The sequence below is a fragment of the Pithys albifrons genome, chromosome 7, assembly GCF_047495875.1.
Source record: "Pithys albifrons albifrons isolate INPA30051 chromosome 7, PitAlb_v1, whole genome shotgun sequence".
NCBI classification, from domain to species: Eukaryota; Metazoa; Chordata; class Aves; order Passeriformes; family Thamnophilidae; genus Pithys; species Pithys albifrons.
In genome coordinates this window covers 7,114,316-7,135,205 of record NC_092464.1, presented here as the reverse complement: position 1 = coordinate 7,135,205, position 20,890 = coordinate 7,114,316, and the positions used below count along the sequence as shown (strand labels likewise).

The window sequence follows — 20,890 nt, the reverse complement described above, 5'->3', positions numbered from 1 at the left end:
TATCTGAGGTTACCTGCACTTTGTGGCACAGCAGCTCGTGCCACAGAGATTTATTTATTCAGTCCAGATCTGTGCAAATTTCTTTTAAGTTTTATGAAGATTGTGTGTGACTCAGCTCTGAGCTTAAGCTTGTCTCTATTTCTTGGGAAGCCACCCTTGTAACTCTGACCTGCAACCCTCTGCCATCATCCAAGTTCAGTGGATCTGCTTCCAGCCTTTCAAAACTGCTGGTGATCCTCAAAATGACAGGCTGAGAGAGTTGGGGCTGCCCAGCCTGGAGAGGAGAAGGCTCTGGGGAGACCTTATAGCACCTTCCAGTACCTAAAGGGGCTACAAGAGAGCTGGAGAGGGAGTTTTCACAAGGGCATGGAATGATACAACACAGGGGAATAGCCTTAAACTGAAGGAGGGAAGGTTTAGAAGAGATTGTAGGAAGAAATTCTTTATTATAAGGGTGAGGTGCTGGACTTGAGATTGTGGACTCCCCATCCCTGGAAGTGCTCAGGGCCAGGTTGCATGGGGCTCTGAGCAACCTGGTCTAGTGAAAAGTGTTCCTACCATGGCGGGGGGGTTGGAGCTTGATGATCCTTAAGATTCCTTCCAACCCAAACCATTCTGTGATTCTAAAATTACATTTTAACAGTAGACTATGAATAGGTTCCTAGCATTTTGCATAATTAACACAAACCTTAAGTGTGGTATCAATTAACTTTAGGCTTTCTTAGGGGGAAAAGTGTTTCATTTTAAGTTTAAAAAATATCATTCAGAGCTGGTATAATAAATGTTTTCACAGTGGAGTCACTATCCATGACTGAGCTTTGAAATATAACACTAAGATGAAGAAAACAAAATGGTGGGTAGTAAATGTGTTTATTTAAATCAGATTTGGCTCTGACCATTTTTTTTTCATTTGTTATTCTCAGTGGCCTTGGTTCTGCAGATTACTCATCAGTACTCTGGCCTCAATCCAGCTAAAGTACTTAAGTAAGTGCATAACTTTAACTAACACAAATAATCCTGCATTCAATGCCAGTGAACAAAAGGCCCACATAAATCTGGGCTCACACTTTCTTCTTTTCCATTCATTTTAAATTAGTGGATGCTTACCTGTTTTTTTACCATCAGTATTATCTTAATCTGTTCTTTGTTTTTGTTTTATTTTTTAATGAACACTTCTCACAACAAAATATCTACTGCAATCATGCTTATTCCCTGATTGCTGCTGCTCTCTCCAGCAATAATTCCCCCTTGCCCTTAACTGTGACCTTCAGTGTGGTAAAAGGTTGGTCCTATTTCAAACAGCCTAAGAAGCACTGAAGCACATGTGTGAAAACAGCTAAAGTATATCTTTTTGAACATATTCAAAAACAAATATTTAAGACAAGAAGACTTAAAACCCCTGGAGCAGATTAAAACTGGCATCCCTGTGTTTGCAGTCAGGGAGAACACTTGTAACATCTGCCTCCTTACCAAACTCAAGTTAGTTCCTCAAAAGTATTTGACTTTCTTGAACTGTGTGTTCAAAAGGACAGAATTTAAAATGTTGGGCTGTTTGATTAATAATGTGTCACACTGATAATTTTGATTTGGACTCCACCTATGCTCTATATGAGTAATCTGAGGCCACAAAGCCTTGTCTAGAGAATACCTCTGATATTCCTGACTCAAAACTCCACCTTATCAGAGTAGCAGTGACATAGGATCAGACACACAGCCTACAGATTAGAGGTTATGTAAACAAATCCTGCCCCTTCTCCACTCCTGCCTTGACTTCTCTCTAAGAATTTAGTTTGGGATCTAGACTATTCCTTCATATTTTACTTAATCTTTTAAGTTGATTTTTCAGAAATGCTTAACTCTTCTCTCACTGATACTATTTTTTTTCCCTCAAAGTGAGGTGCTCCAGGACACTGTGTATAAAACAGGTTCTTTGTTTTTGGTGTTAGATCAAAGGAAGTTTAATAAATCTGTCCTGTTTCTGAATTCAGACAGGAACAAAACTTACTGGTGTTAAACTGCAAGTTCATTTCCATACAGAATTATTTAGGAAGGGCTTGCCACTACAAACGTGCAATCACTCTGCACATTTAGTTCATGTTATCTTCAGGGTAAGCAGATTTCAACACTCACTATTGCAGTGAGGATTTAGTAGGAATGCATGTTGTCCATTTCATCATCTTTCCCAGTGCTGAATGCACTCTTATATTCTTTTTTTTCTTTAGAGTTTGGCTGAATTTTATTGTTGCTCCACTTATGTTATCCATTTAACCTACTAAAGATCCCCAACTGTGACTGCCTATCACTAATAATTAACTCTGTACAGTAATTAATATTATAGCTGTTAAGTGGCAAGATACCTGCAGTAGGAGGCTAGTTACTAGTTATAAAATGTAAAAGCAATATATAGTTGTACTGCTTTCCATGCCAGAGGACTCCTGCTCAGGACCACTGGGCAATGAAATCATTAGAGCTTCTTCAGCCTCACCACACAATTTTAGAAATAAGTTTAGAACAGATACAGTTGTTCCCTCACTTTCAGTACCTGCTGCAGGACACTTGTGTCCCTAATTCAGGTTAGGGACAGCGCTGACACCAGTAAGGATCCAGTGGAATGCCAATGTGGAGTGCGTTGTCAGTGCCAGGTTTTTTTAGGGGACTTGGTTACCATTTCTAAATGAATTGTAATATCTGAGCTGTAACCACCTTCATTTACACTTGCTATGCACTGACACGATCAGAGCATTTACTATTTCAAGGCTTTTTAAGACTAAAGCAATTTTATTGCATTCCTTCTGGGTACAACAAGACAAAAACTTCAGAAAAAAAAAACAAAACCAAAACCCACAGCATTTTGCATGAGGCATCCTCTTCCTTACTGGTTGGTTTGGTGCTGGAATAGGTTCCTTAGAATAAATGGTAGAAAGTACAATTCTTGCTCAGCTGCTCCATCCCCTCTGAGTTTTGGGGGTGAGGAGAACTGTGTGTCAGAGCAGGCACAGAGCTCTGCAGGGGTCAGTCTGTGTTCCCAGAGCACCCAAAGGGCTCAGGGACTGCCACCCCACTCCAGCCTTTTCACCTCACAGGTGGCATTCTTAAATCCTGCTGGGATCCAGGATGGGATCCTGACCTCAGCCTGCCTGAGTCGAGTGTTCTCAGCTGTTGGAAACCACTGGTGTCACTTATCACACTCAAGCAGAAAACAAGTGGGAGTTTAATTTACAGTTTAACCAGCAGATGAAACCTTTTTCTTCTGTAAATCATCTTCTTCCATTTCAAAACCAGACTAAATTAACCCAAAAATAAGCAGGAAGTGTTTTAAATTAATTTTGCACAAACAGATTGCAACAGACTAAACATATCTCTGACATACATTGGGACAAATTATAAGTTGTTCTTTGACAGCCCATCAGGAGAAGAGTTGTGAACTACTTCAGTTGCATATAACTGTAATTGTAGTAAGGAGCACTAACAAATGGTGGGAAAATTACCATTTGTAGTTTACTCTTGCATTCAAAATGGCTTTGCCTTGATTTGCATTTAGATGGGAATTCCTTCTGTTGCTCTTCAATCCATTAGGTTTTATAAGGTAAGTAGCTTTTTTTTTCCTTCTGAAGTACTGAGAAGGGCACTCAGTTTTGCTGCTGAGCTGTGCAGGTGGCACCCCAGCATATCTTTATTAAGCCATCAGGAAAGAGAAAGGCAGCCCTGAATTTACTGGAAATGCCTATTTCTAAATAAAGCACAGGTAGCATTTTTGTTACAATGCTTGAATAAGTCTGTTCCACACAGACTTGTGATTTGCAGCAGCATTTCTTTTTTTAGATTGTTCTTTCTATTCTTACCCAGTCACCAAAGACTAGTAGGTAATCTTTATTATTACTCAAACAATATTTGCTTTAGAATTTTTCTAATTCAGAATAAAGGCAATTTTTTGGGGGGGAGGAAAAGCATTTGTATTAGATGGTTAGTAAACTGGCTTTTGTACAAAACATACATATAAAGAATTCTCATTGAATTATCATACTAAGACTAAATGTATTTTTCTAAAGATTGGACAAAAATAGAAACAAAAGAAAATTCAAGTCTGGAAGGGACATTAAAAATTCATTTGCCTGCACAACTATATGTAAATAATAACCAACAAATGTTTTGTTTTAATCTGTTGCTGAAAACCTCCTGTGATGGAGATTTTACAGCTTTTTCAGCAATACGTGCTGGTGCTTCACTGTTGGTACATTCAGAAAGTTCTCCCAAAGTCCAACCTAAGAATTCCTTGGTGAAGGCTAAGTAGATAACTTCTCATCCCATAACCAGTGGACCTGGAAGATAGTTAATCCCTTTCCTTCTTGGAAAAACATCTTCGACTTAGAGACTGTTACAGTATTGTCCTTCAGTCTTCTTTTTTTCCTTCCTTTTTAGATGAAGAAACTAGGATGTTTTCAAGTCCTTCTTTACAGGTCATGTTTTCTGAACTCCCAGATCATTGCTGTTATTTTTCTTTGGACTCTGTTCATTCTAGAGTTTAATCCCTAAAATTGAATGCAGTCTCCCAGCTGGCATCTAACCAGGGAATGCGTAGAACAGATTTTCCATGTCTTACCTATAACACATTTGTAAATAATGTTATCTTTTTATTTTCAAGAAACTGACATTGTAGTCAGACTTTTAGTTTCACTCTCAGAGCTTTTCCTTGCAGGACTGCTGCAAGTCCCATTTTATTTTTGCATTTGATTATTGTGTAATGTGCTCTACTTACCATATCAAAGTGCCTCCTGTTTTTCAAAGCATTGCAGTAATTCTCAAGATTATTTGAAGTTCTGAAGCTGTCCCCAAAAGAGCAGCTTCTCTTGCCATTGAGTCATTTTGAGTCATTTGAAACTGGTCAGGTCATTCATTATTTCTTCATCATCAGTGGAAACACAGAATGATGTTAGGCAGAACAGAGACCTCTGTGCAACCCTCTCTTAAACTCTTCCCGTCAGATAAAGAAGTCTTCCTACCTTCCTGGTGAATGTTGCTGTGATCCTTGACATCATTCCAAAAGCCCCATCAACTCCTGCTGCATCTGCTCACCACGGGACTGCCAGCCCCTGTCAGAGAGACTGAGAGTGGCTTGGCATTGGTTATACTCTTGGCTGTTGGTGATGATCCTTCTTTCCTCTGTCTGCTTAAAATGGGTGTTGTTCTCTTACACATCTTGGAGTCAAACTTGCAGTGAGGGATTTGAAGTTTCTTGGCTTGCTGCCCCCACCTTCCCCCAGGTAGCTGTGCCATGAGCCTGAGCAGGTGGAGGTGCAGTGATTTAGTCAGTCCAGAGACTGCAAATCATGTTATCTTAAGTATTTGTCTAAAATGGGCCACGTGAAGGATGTCCCAGAAATATTTGATCACCCCTGGCCGCAGAAGCAGGAGCCCAGGGTCATTCAAAGCATTCTGATACAGCTGGTCTGATGCCTGCCATGGGTAGATCCCTATCCCAGTGGATGCATTCCTGCTAATTCAGGGACGCAATGGCAGGAAACTATGAAAAATAATTTTCTGCTGATGTTAATTGTCGTTCACATCCCTGAACCATCCCTATGATTTAAATACTTGGCATGATCTTATGAAAACAATGGGATTCCTTCGATAAGACACAGGACTAAAAGGACTTCTAGATTATCAGAAAAAGGAAACATAGATTATCAGATGGGTTTTAATGTATTCACTGTAAGTGCATATATAATTTACAGGATTGATTTTACTTCTACAGCGCATTAGTCACTCCTCACTCCCTTTGCAGGAGGAAGCTAAAGAAAACAGCCAAAGTAAGCAGTTACCTATTAAATTTACATTCTAGCCTCTAGAATTCCTACAACTCCTTTTGTTTGCATCCACCTTTTATGACTTTTGCTCTTGTATCAACCATGAGTCGTTTTAGTTTGTCTGTACAAAGATTGCTGCCACTGCTTTATTAAGGTTGTGTTGTAGGTTCATGCTTTTTGGCATAAATAATGCCCTTGTAAAAACATGGAAAAGTAGAAATGTATTCAGGCAGCTTTGGTTTTGCACCTATTTCTCTTCTAGACTTTCCTCTGTAGAATTTATTTAGCCTGGCAGTAGTTGGCATACAAAGTGTGTTCTGTAGTGTCACAGTGGGTATCTTAAACAGGTGGAATGGGTAACCTGAAACATCCTGACAGCAAACTTCTAAAGCATAACTTGGACAAATCCCTTTGTTATAATTAAGAGAAACCTCCTGTGGCAGTAGAACAAATAGTCACACACACCCCCAAAACAGGTATTGAAATGCTACAATATATAATATCATTCTGATGGAAATTATAGGGCCTGTGAAAGACAGATTTTTTCCATATCTTTAGCCAGTAATCCTTCAGCAAGATGACAGGCAGAGTTTGTAGAGAGGTAATGCTGTTAAAAATATCTTCTAATTTTTCTAATCCTATCTACAATGGACAGGACAGTGTTTTGACCACGATTTAAGCTGACTTAAGAGTGGGTTGTTTCGAGAAGGTGTGGTCCCACTGTCACTCCTGCCCTGGGCACTCTGTGTGCCAGTGCTGATACAACTGCACAGTGAGTTGGATCAGGAACTGATCTGCCTAAAACCCAATCTTTTCTTTTAGTCCCTTTGGTTTTCAGCTGCATCAGTTTCCTGCTCTGACTCACTGTGTTGCCTACAAGCCAAAAGGAGCCAGAATGCAAAACGAGGAGCAAAAGGAATGCCATGATCAGCAGCTTGTTCCAAAATTGGTTCACACAAATTGTGAGGCTGCAGGCAGATTGAAGGGTGGGTTTTCAGCCTTTACTTCTCTGTTTCCTTTGGGGTTTAGGTTTTTTTTCAGCAGTGTGGATGGCACAACATAGCTATCGTGTTGCCATTACAAATCTCTGTTATATATTAAATTACTGCCTTTTTATTGTTTTGAGCTTCTCACAGTACCCTTGTTCTGCAGGTAGATTCTCCCACTATAAAACCCTGATCTTGCAGTGGACTCTGAGCAGTGTAGCACAAAATAGGCTTAACTGACTTCTTACAAACATGTTCTGTAGCAGGTGATACGCAATTCACACCTTTCAAGACTCAGTGTCACTTCCAGTTACAAACAACCTCAGAGTGGTATTTCCCCATGGCTGGTACTTACTAGATAATTATGGGGAGTAAATAAAAACAAAGAAACAAAATCATGGCACTTCCAGAGAGGTGTGTCACCTTATTCTTCTCCTCCTTTGGTTAGGCAAAGATGTTAAAAACTCTTATCACTATCAAGGTACACGATAAGGAAGATAAATTATTTAGAGCTTTTCAAGATAGTTCCTGGAGGTAACTGAAAGCTTCCAAAGCATTTTAATTAGTAGTCTGAAAATATAATAAATTAATATGAGCTGATTTGGTATCTTGAGTGACTAGTCAGAGCATTTATTGAAGTCCCAGGAGTCTTTTAAAAATACACCTAAGAAGGAAATATTGCAGGATTTTCTTTTCAAAGGATCTTTACAGTAAAGAATTGGACATTGTCAACTTTCCTCCTAGAAGGAGGCGGTAGGAAAAAAAGCTGTGACCAGCAGTTAGTTTCCTTGCTGGAAACTCCACTGGACTTGAGAAATGAAAACAGACTTCTGTTTTCCAGTAATTTTTGGCTCTCTCCTCCCATCATAGCTTTAATTCTAATGATCCTTCGTACTTCCCTGCGTTATACGCACACTCCTGTGCTATCCTAGATCTTATCACCCTTCCCTCCTTGAAGGACTTGCTGAACTTTTGAAGTTGAGCTTCCCCTTGGGACCGATAGATTTCATAATGACCCTTGTGGCTTGTCTGGAGCACCATCCATTCCTGCCCACCAGACCTGTCGCTATTGCCGGAGAAATAATTTGTTTTCCGCTCCTGCAGCACCCGTGTCTGAGCTGGGCTGGTCCTGCTGGGCTCCCTGAGCAGCCAGTGCCGATCTGTTCAGTAAGGACGCCCACACCTCGCTGTGTAAATAAATGTAAATGGTGCCTCTCTTGCGAATATTTCCTTATTTCCACCGATTCTGCCGTAGCCTGGCTCCCGGGCTGGGATGCAGACTCGGATGCATCAGTCCTTGCTGAGCCGAAGTCTCCCGTGTGTAAAGTAAAGCCCGTCCTGCAGACACTCCCAACCAGGGCGGCTCCGGCGCCGCATTCGGGATAATCGGGAATTGTTTTTAATGGAAACGAGCGCGCCTGTGCCCAGAGCGGGTCCCCCGGGATGGCGGAGAGAGGGGATAGCCCGGGATAGGGGGGTACCCGGGATAGGGGGATACCCGGGATGGCAGGTACCCCGGGATAGAGAGGATACCAGGGATAGGGGGATACCCCGGGACAGGGGATAGCCCGGGATAGGGGGTACCCCGGAGAGGGGGAATAACCGGGATGGCGGGTATCCATGACAGAGGGCACGCCGGGATAGGGGGATACGCGGAATGGCGGGTATCCGGGATAGAGGGTACCCCGGCATAGAGGCGTACCCCGGGAGAGGGGGATACCCGGGATGGCGGCTATACGGGATATAGGGGACCCTGGGATGGCGGGTATCCGAGACAAGGGGATACCTGGGAGAGGGAGATACCCGGGATGGCGGGTATCCGGGACAGGGGGATACCTGGGAGAGGGGGATACCCTTATCCGAGATAGAGGGCACCCCGGGATAAAGGGCACCCCGGCATGGCGGGTACCCGGGATAGAGGGCACCCCGGGATAGAGGGCACACCAGAACAGAGGGCACCCCGGGATGGCTGCCCGGCGCACTGCGGGAGCTCCCGCCACGCACGGGGGAACCCCTTCCACACCCCCACGTCCCCCTGACGGCAGTGGAACCGCCCGCTTCCACGGCGCTGCCTCGCAGGTGAACGCGCTGGACCGTACCAAGAGCGGCTAGCGGGGGGAGACCGGGGCTTCCCCCGCTCCGCCTCCCCCCGCCCCGCTGTATCCCAGCGCAGCCCGCCGAGCGGCCGAGCCTGCGGGACGCGCTGCGAGAGACGGCCGGCCCGGCGGCGCTGCCGGGGCACTCACCCTGCCCCTCCTGCGCCCCCCGTTGCCGCGCAGCTGTGGTAGCTCCCTTCCCGTCCCGCCGCTGCCCAGCGGCCTCGACTGCAGCAAAACGGGACGTACCAAGCGCGCCGCCGGGGGCAGGGGAGGCGCGGCGAGGCGTGGCGGCAGCGCCGTGCTGCGAACGGGCGCCCGCGGAGCCGCTCCCGCCGCGCGGGGAGGACGCGGCTGCGCCCGCAGGAGGCACGGCCGGGGCAGCCTCGGAGCCGCGGCGGGGCTGGTGGGTGGGCTGGGGCAGGGCGAGCCCCGGGGCCGCCCCGCGGGTGTGCGGAGGCCGAGGGGCAGCCGCCGCCGTCCCTCCCTCCCCTGGCGGGGCCGCGGAGTGCGCGCCTGGATGCTCATCTCCTTCTCCTCTCTTCCCTCCCGCAGGCGGCGGCAGCGGCTCCGGCTCCCTCGCAGCTCCCGGCCGCCTCCGAAGGGATGCTGGAGAAACTAGAGCTCGAAGATGAAGGTAAAATCCCACGGGTCGGGGGCGTCCCCGCGGCCGGCGGGGTCTGGGCCGGGGAAGGGAGCGGGGCATCCCCAGCGGGGACGGGGACGGGGACGGGGATGGGGATGGGGATGCGCCGTGTCCTTTCCGGGCCCGCATCCAGCGCCACCCGCTGCGGAGCTTTTGTCCCGGAGCCGCCGGGCTGTGCCGCTGCCCTGCCCGGCGCTCGGAGCCGCAGGTCCGTCCCGCCGGGTCCCTGCTCCGGGGAACCATCCCCTCCATGGTATCCCCTCCTCCTCCTCCTCCACCTCCTCCTCCCCTTCAGACACTCGTTCTCCTCGGATACGTCTGCGATACCAAATATAGACCTCGAGAGCGGTGATGGAAAGCTCTTTCAGCTCCAGCTTCTGCTCCTCATGGCAGCGCGTACATCTGTCGGAGGCGGCGGCTGGAAACTCGATTTTCCTGGTGTGGCTGCTCCCTTGGGTTGTGCTTCCCTGTGCCCTGGGGAGCTGCAGCCCTGACAGGGTGTGCTCTGCCTCCCAGCGAAACTCCTGCAAGTTTTCCCCTTTCTTGCAAGCACTAAACCGTGCGGTGGATGTATTTGTTTGCTGGGGTTTTTTTTGTTTGTTTGTTTTGTTTTGTTGTTTGTTTTTTTTTACCTCGAACTTGCACAAAGCAGTCGCTTTACCTCTGAAAGATACTGAATATCTTGAGCTTTCATTTTCAGGAAGGATTAGCTCAGTGGATGCAAATGTGGACGCATGGCTTAATCTCTGTGCTTAGCATTGTGGAGTGGCTAAGACTTTATGGGATGGTGTTTTTCTGTAGTTGGTAGCTGCTATTGTGAGATGTAGGGCAAATATTTAAGGAAAACTTTGAAAATAGCAGGCTGAGTCATTCTGTGAGGAGAAATATCCAAGCTGGTGTGGTAATAAGGCAGCTTCTTGGTTACAAACATGCTGCGTGCAGTTGTGGGACTGGTCTGGAAAAGTAACACCTTTTATTTTAATCTTCCTGTGTGTGAGAAAAGGAAGCTCTTAACAGTTGAATTCTTTAAGCTTTTTTTTTAGGAGTCCAGACAGAGTTTGAATTGCAATGAAATGCTTGTGCCTTTGTGCATCTTGAACATGCTTAAGTGTGAATATTTGGTGCAGGGGATCTGTTGCTAATTTGTACGTCTTTTCCTCATGCTGTTTAACTATTTTTAGTTAGTCATTCATGTTATGCTTATGGTGAGTTAGAAAGTTACCCCCATTTATGTATTTATTTTTACATAAAGGTTGCTATTGCAAGATACAAGTGCCTAAAACCTGCTGGATAGTTAAGCCATTTTAAAAGTTATTTTGAACACCTTACAAGTACAGATGTCTGAAAAGGATGTCTATGTTAAAACAAAGCAAAACAACAAACCTTCAGTTCTGAAACACCTTTGCACTTTTAACAATATAACATAGTATTATTTGGAGACACTTGATTAGGCTGAAGATCTGCCTGTCTTCTAAAACCCTACAATGAAATAATCCAAATTCTTCAGAAAGTTTGGTAGCGGTTTTTATTTTTTTTTTTGTTTTCAAGCTTCCCTTTCTCTTTGTCTCATAATTCATTTAGCTTTAAAGCTGAGGCTTTGCCTGTGGGTGCTCATGCTGGGTGGGTGAGAGCAGCTCAGGGGTCTGCCAAAAGGTAATGTCTCATAGAAAACCTTTGCCCAGTTTGAAGTAGTCTGTGGGTTTTGAAAGTAAGCAGTTGCCTTATTAGCCTTTCAGACATAATGGAAACCTGGTTTCAGGCCTAATTTTAAAGCCAAGTGGAAAGGATGTAGAGTGCTACATTCAGAACGTAAGGTGTAAGTAAAATTGAGAGTGTGAATGTCAGACCAAAACTTAACTGCCCAGAATTCTTCTGTATGAGGAGGCCCAGAGGAGGAGAATCACAGAAAACAGATGCAGGTAGAAATGTGGCAGCTTCTTCGCAGTACCTGTTTTATGACCTAAATTTTTGCACTGGTTGCTGTGGTTGTGTTTGTGCTAATATTGGGGGTGGGGGAGGAAAATGACATCTTGCTTTGTTGTTGGATGGCAAGGGCTGAGTGCTCAGAAGTCGAGAAGCTTCTTTGAAATCTTGATAAGGTTTCTTTAAGTGGCTGTAACCAAACTGTAACTGATGATCTTTGTCAAACTTTTAGTGTCTGCTGATACCTAAAAATTGTGAGTTAAATGAGAAATTGGAAACTTGTTTTGACTTTCGTGAGTGCCTCTACTTTGGAATATTTGCTCCTGCAATCTTTCCAGTTCTGTATCCATCAACAGTTGCTAACTATCTTGTGTATCAAATTGTGCTGCAGTTTTGTTGAAACAGGGAGTTTAATAATAGGAGCTGAAAAATGAGGCTCAGTGTGTGCACTGAATGCCATCCAGTATGTGAAGTGGATTTGTTTTTCACTCTCCTCAAAGGTTACACAAATGAGAATGTGAAAGCACAGAAGGCATTCATTTAATTTGGATTCCAATTAAGAGAGTTAAATTGGAAAAGTGGTACTAGAAAGATTTATGGTCTAAGTAGTGCCTGATGAAATATGCAGAGTTTGTCTTGATGATGTGACTTCTAAATAAAATGGTGCTGTAAGCTGAAGGGCAAGTTTATTTTCAATTATATACAAAGAATGTAGATAAACTATTTTGTATGTAATTAGCATGGACAGTGGTAGACAGGATGCGTTTGTTGCAGGAAGAAGTGCTGGTCATCTTTTTTGTTTAAAACATCTTCATATATCTGGCTAAATCTTGGTGAGATGATGTTAAACAGCACCAAGGCACTGCAGCTGAAATAGGACAGTCTGTAAACTCATTTTCTGCACAAAATGAGTCGTCAGAAGGACTGGATAGGCCAGGAATATTTATTTTCTTTAGGATTCCCTAAAGGACCTTTTTCTGAGCAGCAATCAGAGCAGGAAAGTAAAAATACACACATAAGATCCAGGGTCTCTTTTTGACTGACAGATGCTCAGCTTAGAAATAGACAGAAAACTTGGAGTAAAATATTATAAACTCATCCTGCTCAGTATTCCATGGATGGGAACAACCTACCTGTCTTTCCTTGAGAAGCATGAGAGCTACTTGTTGATGGGTGTGGAGTTTCTCATTATAGCCCAAAACATGGTGCTGAGAGACCTCTTAATGTAATAAATGATCAAAAACTGTTTATCTTCGTACATATTGTGGGTTTCCGTGTCCAGCTTTGGTGTTTGTGCAGTTGTGTTTCTATATTAAGGTTGTTTCTACTTCTGATCAATGTCAAGAGTGGTTCTGGGTTTTCTCTTTTGGAGGGTAGGATGAGCTTGGAAAAGAACAAGGGGAGATTACTCTGAAGATCTAATATGAAAAAAGGCTTTAGTTAACAATTTACTCTTACAAGCTGTAATTTGTTAAGCTGGAGTTGATCAGTGATTGTGTTCCACCTGTGCTGTGAGAGGAGAAACTAGGTAACAGTAGCAAGTGAGCAGCAAGGACATGCCTGACAGTTGTGTTGAATGTTATTTTGAAACTAGTTTTGTTGCAATGTTGTTTCCCATCATCCCTGTTAATCTCTTCCTTTTGCTCACCTTGAGTAATAAATAGTAGCTACTGAAAGCAGAGTTAACTACTTCTCTCTGGCATCTGTGAACCTCTTTTTGGAGTGTTTTCAGAAGACAGACTGAAGTTAATTGCAGGGCTGTGCTGTGTCTGGGCTCAATTCCTACTCTGGAAAAAGGGAGTTCTGCAAAGTGTGTGCAGTAATTGTAGCATCAGCATCATGGGACTGATGTGCTCGCTCCTGAACGCTCTACTTCTCTGGATTGTTGCACGGAGCAGCATTTAGACATTTGATAAACAGTTTGCATTAGAGTGGAATCTCTCCTAGTAATGCTCTGGCCTTCGTCTCACTCTTCCTGTATCATCCATCTCTTCTGTTACGTGCTCGTTTCTGGCTGTCTCCTGAAATAGACTTTTCACCAGTAAAATTACTTGCACCAGTAATTACATCTCCTCTTGACTAATATTGTGTCTGGAGTCATCCCTTCCCCACTCTGCAGATCTTTCTTACTGTTTCTTATTAAAAGTAGTTTCTTCTTGGTCTCCTGTCTGCCATCCTCCCGCTCTCTACTGAATATCTGAATCAAGGTGTGAAAACAGGTGTCACTTTGGGGCCAAAAATAGCTAAAAGGAGCTTGGAGTAAAATGCATGTTAATGTGCAGGCTGGATTGAGTTTCATTCCTAAGACTGAGGGATCAAGTGCTTGAGTTAGGAGGCTCTAAAGTTAAGCCATTCTTTTGCAACTGTAATTAATTCATTTCTAGTAAACATTCATTATGGGATTGCTAAAGTTGTTGCTCTCTGGCACATAGAAAGGACATTTTGGCCACCAGATGTGCTTTGAGATACCAGGGGACATGGTGATAGTGATAGGGGATGTCTTACATGAACTTTTCCACAGCTGATTAGAATCCTGGGTGAACATGGCAACAGAACGTTACAGAGATGACAATGGTAATTGGTATTAATAGATTTCATACAGTCTTAGAGTTTGAAATTGTTTTCTCTTCCAGCCTTGGGCAGTATCATCACAATTTCCTGCTTTAGAGGTATTGAGTTTACTGTGTGATGTGCTTGAGCAAAGATAGACCTGGAAGGTGTGACAATATCAGTGTTGCCTTGTGGGGGATTACAAGATGCTGTTACTTGTTTGTGACTGCTTTGCTGAGCACTACTAGGATGGAGCAGGGTGACCACAGAGTCCTTTCCTTAAGAAATTTCCTACAGTGGGGAGGTCTCCAGTGTTCTGTCCAGTGGACATCTCCAATGCCCTGTGTATTGGCAGGACAGGGTAGATGTAACAGCATAACTGTCCTGGTAGTTTGATACCCTCTGCTGTTAAATTTGGCTGTTGAGATCAGGTCAGTGTTCTTAGAAAGCCCAGGGCCTTGGGGCATGGCTGGGCACTAAAGGGAGGTGACTTGGTTTCAACTCAAGAAAGGCCAGTGTGACAAGAGTGACAGCAGAACATTTGCATCAGTTGGCTCAATCTAGCTGTTGCTAAACAATCCTAAAGAATGTTTCAGCTTATTAATCATCTGCAACAGATGGGGCTGTCCTATAAGATAGGCCTTTATGTGTCATGTGTTTTTGATAACTTGAGGATTTGGAGCCTTAAGTCATGTCAGTGGCATCAGCATTGCTTTTTGTTAGGAGCTTTCTCTTTAGGCAGCACTTAACTGGCTGCTTTACTTTATTGATTTGGATATTTTGGACTTCCAGAATGTACTGCTGTACTGGCACTGAATGGCTTGGGGGGAAGAAGATAAGTCTGAAGGACCTTAAGAAATTCAGCATTTCCAACATAAGTACAGGAGCTGATGGCATTGGTTATCACAGGTTCTTGCATCTTGAAACAAAACATTTTTCTGCATACTGAGACTGTTTGCCATTGGATTCATGTTGTAGTGTGGCTCTTCCACAAGGAGAGAAGACTGACAAAGGAAAATCCTGGCAGTGTGGGGGAGAATCCTGTAGAAGGCTGGGATTAATGGCCGGGATTAACACAAAGCCAGAGTGATTTAATACAAACATAACTATGTTAGAGCAAAGTTGAACTTGACTTTAGGCATCCAGCTTGGCATGTAGATGGAGCTTTGGAAAGCTTAAATAACCCTGTCCTTCTAAGAGGGAACCACATCTAAGAGGCTTTTGAATGTGATGTGGATATCTTCAGGGTAGCTCTCGAATACTATTTGAATAAATCTAACTTGGTCTTGGGTTCTTTCCTCCTCTGCTGAATTTTATATGGATTTTGCTGTTTTATATGAACCAGTTGGGGGAATTTGCCAGTTTTGACTGTGGCAAAAGTTAAATGGCCCTCCTACATGTCTAAAAGCAGTCAAAGCAGTCTTAATGTGCTATAGACTGGTGGTTGTATTTATTATGTGATTTTTCTCTTTGCCTTCTTTAGGTGTTTTTAAGGCTTTTTTTGGGTGTTTTTTGACAATATTATTTTGGTTTTCTCTGTGTTGTGTGGCAGTGTTTAGTTCTGACACAAGGCATATTTAGAAAGAGTCAAAAAGGGGGTTTTTTTCTACCTTTTCCTTACACTGTGGTATTCTTTTCTGCTGCTTAGTTTGAATTTCTGCTGATATAAAGATGAAGATGTCTGAGGTGCTGGAGAAGGGAGCAAACTAAGATGGGCATAGAAAAAGGCCATTCACGAGGAAAATGATTTAGCTCAGTAAAAGGAAAACCAAGAAAGGATGTGATAACACTGTATGTATGAAAACATCCTGTAAGGGCTGGGAAGGGGGTAAACACAATGGAGAAAAATTCAATGTAGAACTACACTGGCACAAGAATAAATGGCTATAAAGTGTTCCTGTATAAGCTTTGAAGCAGTACTCTAACTCCCAGTTACTGTAGGAGTGAGTTGTAGGATAGACTTCAATGCTTTGAATCACTTCAGGATGGAGCAGAATCACTCAGTGAAAGGGATTATGTGATTGCCTTTGATGGGAACTCTGAATACCACAGTGCAGAAGGTGAGTGCTTTGCTCTGCACCAGTTGCTTGTATCTCTCCTGCCACAATCTCTCTTGAATTCCCCGGTAATTTCGAGTCAGTTCATTAAAACCCCCTAAAAACTCCAGCTGTTCTCAGTATGGACACCCTACGAGTTCAGAGGGAAATCAGCTTTGGGTAGAGTTGCAGTTTATGTGTGATACAGAGAACAGATCAACAAGATCTCTAAAGTAGGTTGCAGAAATCTGTACCCAAATTTATTGTATTGAATGTGTGTTGGATCTCACCTACTTGAGCTGGAAGCTGTTGTTTCTTTTTCTGTGTAGCTTCAAGCTGCATCTACTTGTAGGTAAACCTCTTACATGGTATATTGAAACAGAACACTTCATAGTTATTAAACTGGGCATTCAGATTCATGAATTCTAGTAGGAAACACCAATAATGGCTGTTTGGAAAGTGTTGGCATGCATAGGGAGGGAAGGAGAAGAAATGTGCAGGGGGATACTAGGGAGAAATGAAAATGTAAATACTGAATTATTAAAGGCTTCAAGTTAAGATGTAAGTTGTCATTTGGGATTTGAGACCAGCAGTTATTAGACTTCACAAAACTTTCTCCAGCAAACACAGTCCAAAGTCCTTAAGACTTAAGCCTAAAAAATTATTTCTTCCTTAAAGCATTATATAAATGATACTTTGAGTTTAGTCTTCAGTGGAAGATTGCCTAAAGATTAGATACGTGCCCTGTTCAGTAAGGATATGATTGTGGCTTATAAAGATGCTGTGTGCTTATTTGAAAATACTTGTCTTGTGATTAATGCTTTGTTTAAGCTGCATGTTTAGGTTTGATCTTAAACTAATTCCTAAAAGACTTACATGACTATTTCTTTTCTAAAGGATGTGCCAACTGTGTACGTGGCAGGACTTACATTTATTTTAAAGGTATTCTTCCAGTAGAGATACTAAGGATATGGGCTGGTTTATTCTCTCAGTAATCACTTCCCTTGAATTCAGCTCTGCATGAAGTGGTTGCTGATGTTCATATTCAGAAGTTTAATACCATTTTTAGTTTGTTGTGTTCCGTGGCTGTATCTCACAATCCTGAAGAGCAGGCCTGCATTCCAGACAGGCGGCATCTTAATTTAGATCTTTGTTTGGGATGCTTAGGGGAAAATCATCGTGCCTGTTGTCAAGGGAAGATCTTGAACATGTGTTAGAAGATTCTTCAGGTCAGCCCTGTCTTCATTGTGGTGGATGTCTTAGAGGCATTTTTAGGTTGCAGGATGAAGTTTCTACCTTTAGTCACAAAACCACAGAGATGGAGGTTTTCTCAAAGTACAAATATTTGACCAAAGGTTGATTTAAGTGATAGGGAGCTGTTTCAAAAGTATTCAACTGGACTTCTGATACTGTTTACCACTTAGTTCCTAAGCAAGGCAGCTCTTGCTTGTAAACAAATAAGTTTCTCTGCCTGCCTGGACAAGGAACTTCAGAGTTACTATGATTAGCTCTGGAATGTGAGGTTTCTTAAGCTGCTCTTCACTTTATTTTTGTCTCAAATCTTGCAATAATCATTTGCCTATCCAGTTGAAATGGAAGTGTTAACTCCTCAGCCCATTTACTTGCTAGTGCCAGTGATAAGAAACAAAATTCAGTGCAGGATTTTGAAGTGTGCTATGGATGCAGGGAAGGTTGCAACACAGTCTGAATCTTCCATTGTTTCAAGCTGCTGTTGTTAGCAGTTTTCTCTTAGAAGTCTTAATAAAGTGCCTTAGTAGTCCCTCTTACTGAAGTTTGAAGAAATGTGGATATTTAAACCTCAAAATTAGAAGAGTGGATCTTTTGAAGTATTGTCAGGAACTAATAACTGTTTTTATTCTTCACTAAAGCAGGATGTGCTTTTGTAGACACTTGTCTCATTGCACTGTTGGGACCTTTATGGAAGGAGACTGTATAGTGTCCTAAGGTTGCTTTGTTCTGTCTAACCACCTTCTGGAATGTGTTAATAGCTCTCTAACAGTGTGGTGGGTTTTTTTGTTTGACCATTATTTTAAGTGAACTGCCTTTTCTTCCTTAGATCTGCTATAGCAAATCAAGTTGGTAACAGGGCATTTCTCAGTGGTGATGATATTTAGTCACTCCCATAATTTGCACTCTTCCAGCTGGGTGTTTCTTTCAGATTTTGGTGTTTCCTGAAAAACTGTTTTAATTCCAAACCATCTCTAAATTCAGGTTGAAGATACGTGAGGTTTAAAGTCTTGCAACCGTTTATAACTCTTACTGCAAACCCTTTGGAGCATGTTCTGTTCCTGTTTTGAAGAACATCGACAGTGTTGAATGAAATGAAGCCCCTGAGACTCTCTTGCAGTGTGAAGTATCCAACTACTGGTAAAACACTTCCAGAGACACTTGTAGAAACATTAAAGTTCTGCAGTAAGATCGTGCAGGCCAGACCATTCTACACTGCCTGATTTGCATAAGATAATCCTTGCAAATGTTCCAGCTTAGAGAAGACTTTGAACTGGAGTTCATGTCTTTTTAAAAACACAGTTGTCATCTAGTCTTGCAAACCCGCTGAAAAAAAGGCATTTTACTAGTTCTGCTGCAGCTGGGGTTGCTTGTTTTAGGCAGCTGCCAGCTGGTGATTCTCCTCTCTCTTTCCCCTATGGAGTAGTCCATTCTTGCTTTGGAATTGGTATCTCCAAGCACAGTGTGATTTTTTTTCAATTATTATTTTACTTTTTGTCTGCCCTTTTCTTTTCAACCAGTTGATCATTTATTCTGAGTGAAAACTGATTAGACTGAACTGTTCTTGATGGAGCGTTGGCTTTTTTCTTGGCTTTTGATGAGCTGCCTTTGTAGGTGTTTACAAATACACTGGGTTTAGTAACTTGCTTCAGTACATGCCTGAGAATTCTGACTGGTTTTGAATTTGTTTGGCTTTCCTTTAGACTGGTACTGTATCTTCTCCTTCATGAACTTGCAGAGTTCAGGAATGGTTGTTTTTAACTGAATTGACTCCTGTTTGCACACATAATAACCTGCTGTCTCTGCATGAAGCAACTCCTTGTGACAGGGGGAGAAAACATCTCAATTACCCTAATGGTGTGAAGTGACTGAACAGTTGCACAGACTCTGGATAAAATGTGTGCAAAACAAAATTGCAGGTGCATGCAGTCATGAATGTTGTGTTTCAAAGTGTCTTAAGAAATTATGAATATAATTTTTGTAATGTTTAAAGATGTATTATGGTTTCATAGAATCATAGAATCAGTTGAGTTGGAAAAGGCCTCCGAGAGCATCAAGTCCAACCCTTAAACCAACCCCACTTTGATTGCCAGATCATGGCACTCAGTGCCATGTCCAGTCTCACCTGAAAAACCTCCAGGGTCAGAGAATCCACCCCCTCCCTGGGCAGGCCATTGCAATGCCTGACCACTCTTTCAGTAAAGAACTTCTTCCTGATATCCAGCCTAAACCTCCCCTGACAGAGCTTAAGCCCATGCCCTCTTGTCCTGCTGTTGGTTGCCTGAGAGACGAAACCAATCCCCACTTGGTTACAACATCCTTTCAGGGAGTTGTAGAGAGGGATAAGGTCTCCCCTGAGCCTCCTCTTCGCCAGGCTAAACACCCCCAGCTCCCTCAGCCTTTCCTCATAGGACTTGCACTCAAGTCCTTTCACCAGCCTCGTTGCTCTTCTCTGGACCCTTCTTCTACCTTATTACTATTATTAGAAGGATTCATCTTTTTCTGAAGACTTGAGCAACAAGGCAGTGTGTGTTTACTTCTCTATTCACTTATCTATTTGTTCATGCACCTATTGTCCCCTCTTATTGTGTGTGCCTCTTGATCATCTTCCTGTTTGTGGGGTGAGGTACAGTGAGCAGTAGAGCTCACTCACTCTGATGTTGGCCCTATGTGTTCACACTTCTTTTTAAAGTCCTTTTCTTTGGTCACATCATGTATTAATGGTGTAATATGTAATTGAATTAATCTTGGATCACTGAAGAAGCTTCAGATACTCATCTCTAGATACACTTCCTATCACTTATTTGTATCAGAGTTTCTTACATCTATAAACTTGCTGTGATCTCTCTGTATCTGCCAGCTCCTCATTCCTTTAGATCAGGGTGGGAAATGTTCAGTCTGCAGCATCCCTATCACATAGCCTGTGGCTGCATGAATAATGCTGCTGTGTATCTTTAATGTGTGGCCTGCCAGGATGTTTTAGCGCTCTTTGCAACTTCACAGAAAGAAAAACAAAGTCTTGTCTCTGTCACTACATCCTCTCTTCCTGTTCCTTGCATCTGAAATCCTTTCAGACTGTGATGGAGTAGTCAACTCCTGTCACTGTCATCATATTATTTCCTGGACTGTAAACCCATCTGATTTTTCCTCTGTAAGACTGGAAGCAGTCCTTTGCTAGTCTGGGTTTTCATCTCTGCAGCAAAGTTTTGTCAAGTACATTCTAAAATTTTCAGGCTTGTCCTGTGCAGAGCCAGGCATTGGACTGATCCTTGTGGGTCTCTTCCAACTCAGGATATTCTGATCTCTTTGATTTACTTCCTGCCGTTTGGGGTAGGTATCGTTGTAACCATCTCTTCCTGCTTTTTCTGTCTTGATTTACCACTCAGACTTATCCTTGAGTGACTACATGGGTGGTTATTTTCGTGGTGGTTTTTTTCCCTGAGAAAAGTTTCCTCCTGAATAAAGAGAAATCAAATTATACAGTACAACATCACTTCTTTTTTTCTGTGCTTGCCCTTAAACTATGTTAGTATTCCTCTCCTACCAAGTCTGACATTGATTCAGCTTCTGGTGTCTGGTTTCTTGTCTACTGTTTTCAGTG

General features: G+C 42.9%; 1 protein-coding gene across 8 annotated transcripts in view; it reads left to right on the top strand.

The window, feature by feature from the left end:
- PRKAG2 (protein kinase AMP-activated non-catalytic subunit gamma 2) overlaps positions 1-20,890 on the top strand; it is a 207,442-nt gene that overhangs the window by 149,575 nt on the left and 36,977 nt on the right. For 6 of the 8 annotated variants that reach the window (XM_071560637.1, XM_071560639.1, XM_071560638.1 and 3 more), the window contains one exon: positions 9,442-9,523. In XM_071560637.1, the coding sequence (XP_071416738.1) occupies positions 9,442-9,523 (82 nt within the window). Of the gene's footprint in view, positions 1-9,008; positions 9,293-9,441; positions 9,524-20,890 lie in introns of those variants that run through there. The other 2 variants (XM_071560643.1, XM_071560644.1) reach the window with 2 other exon arrangements.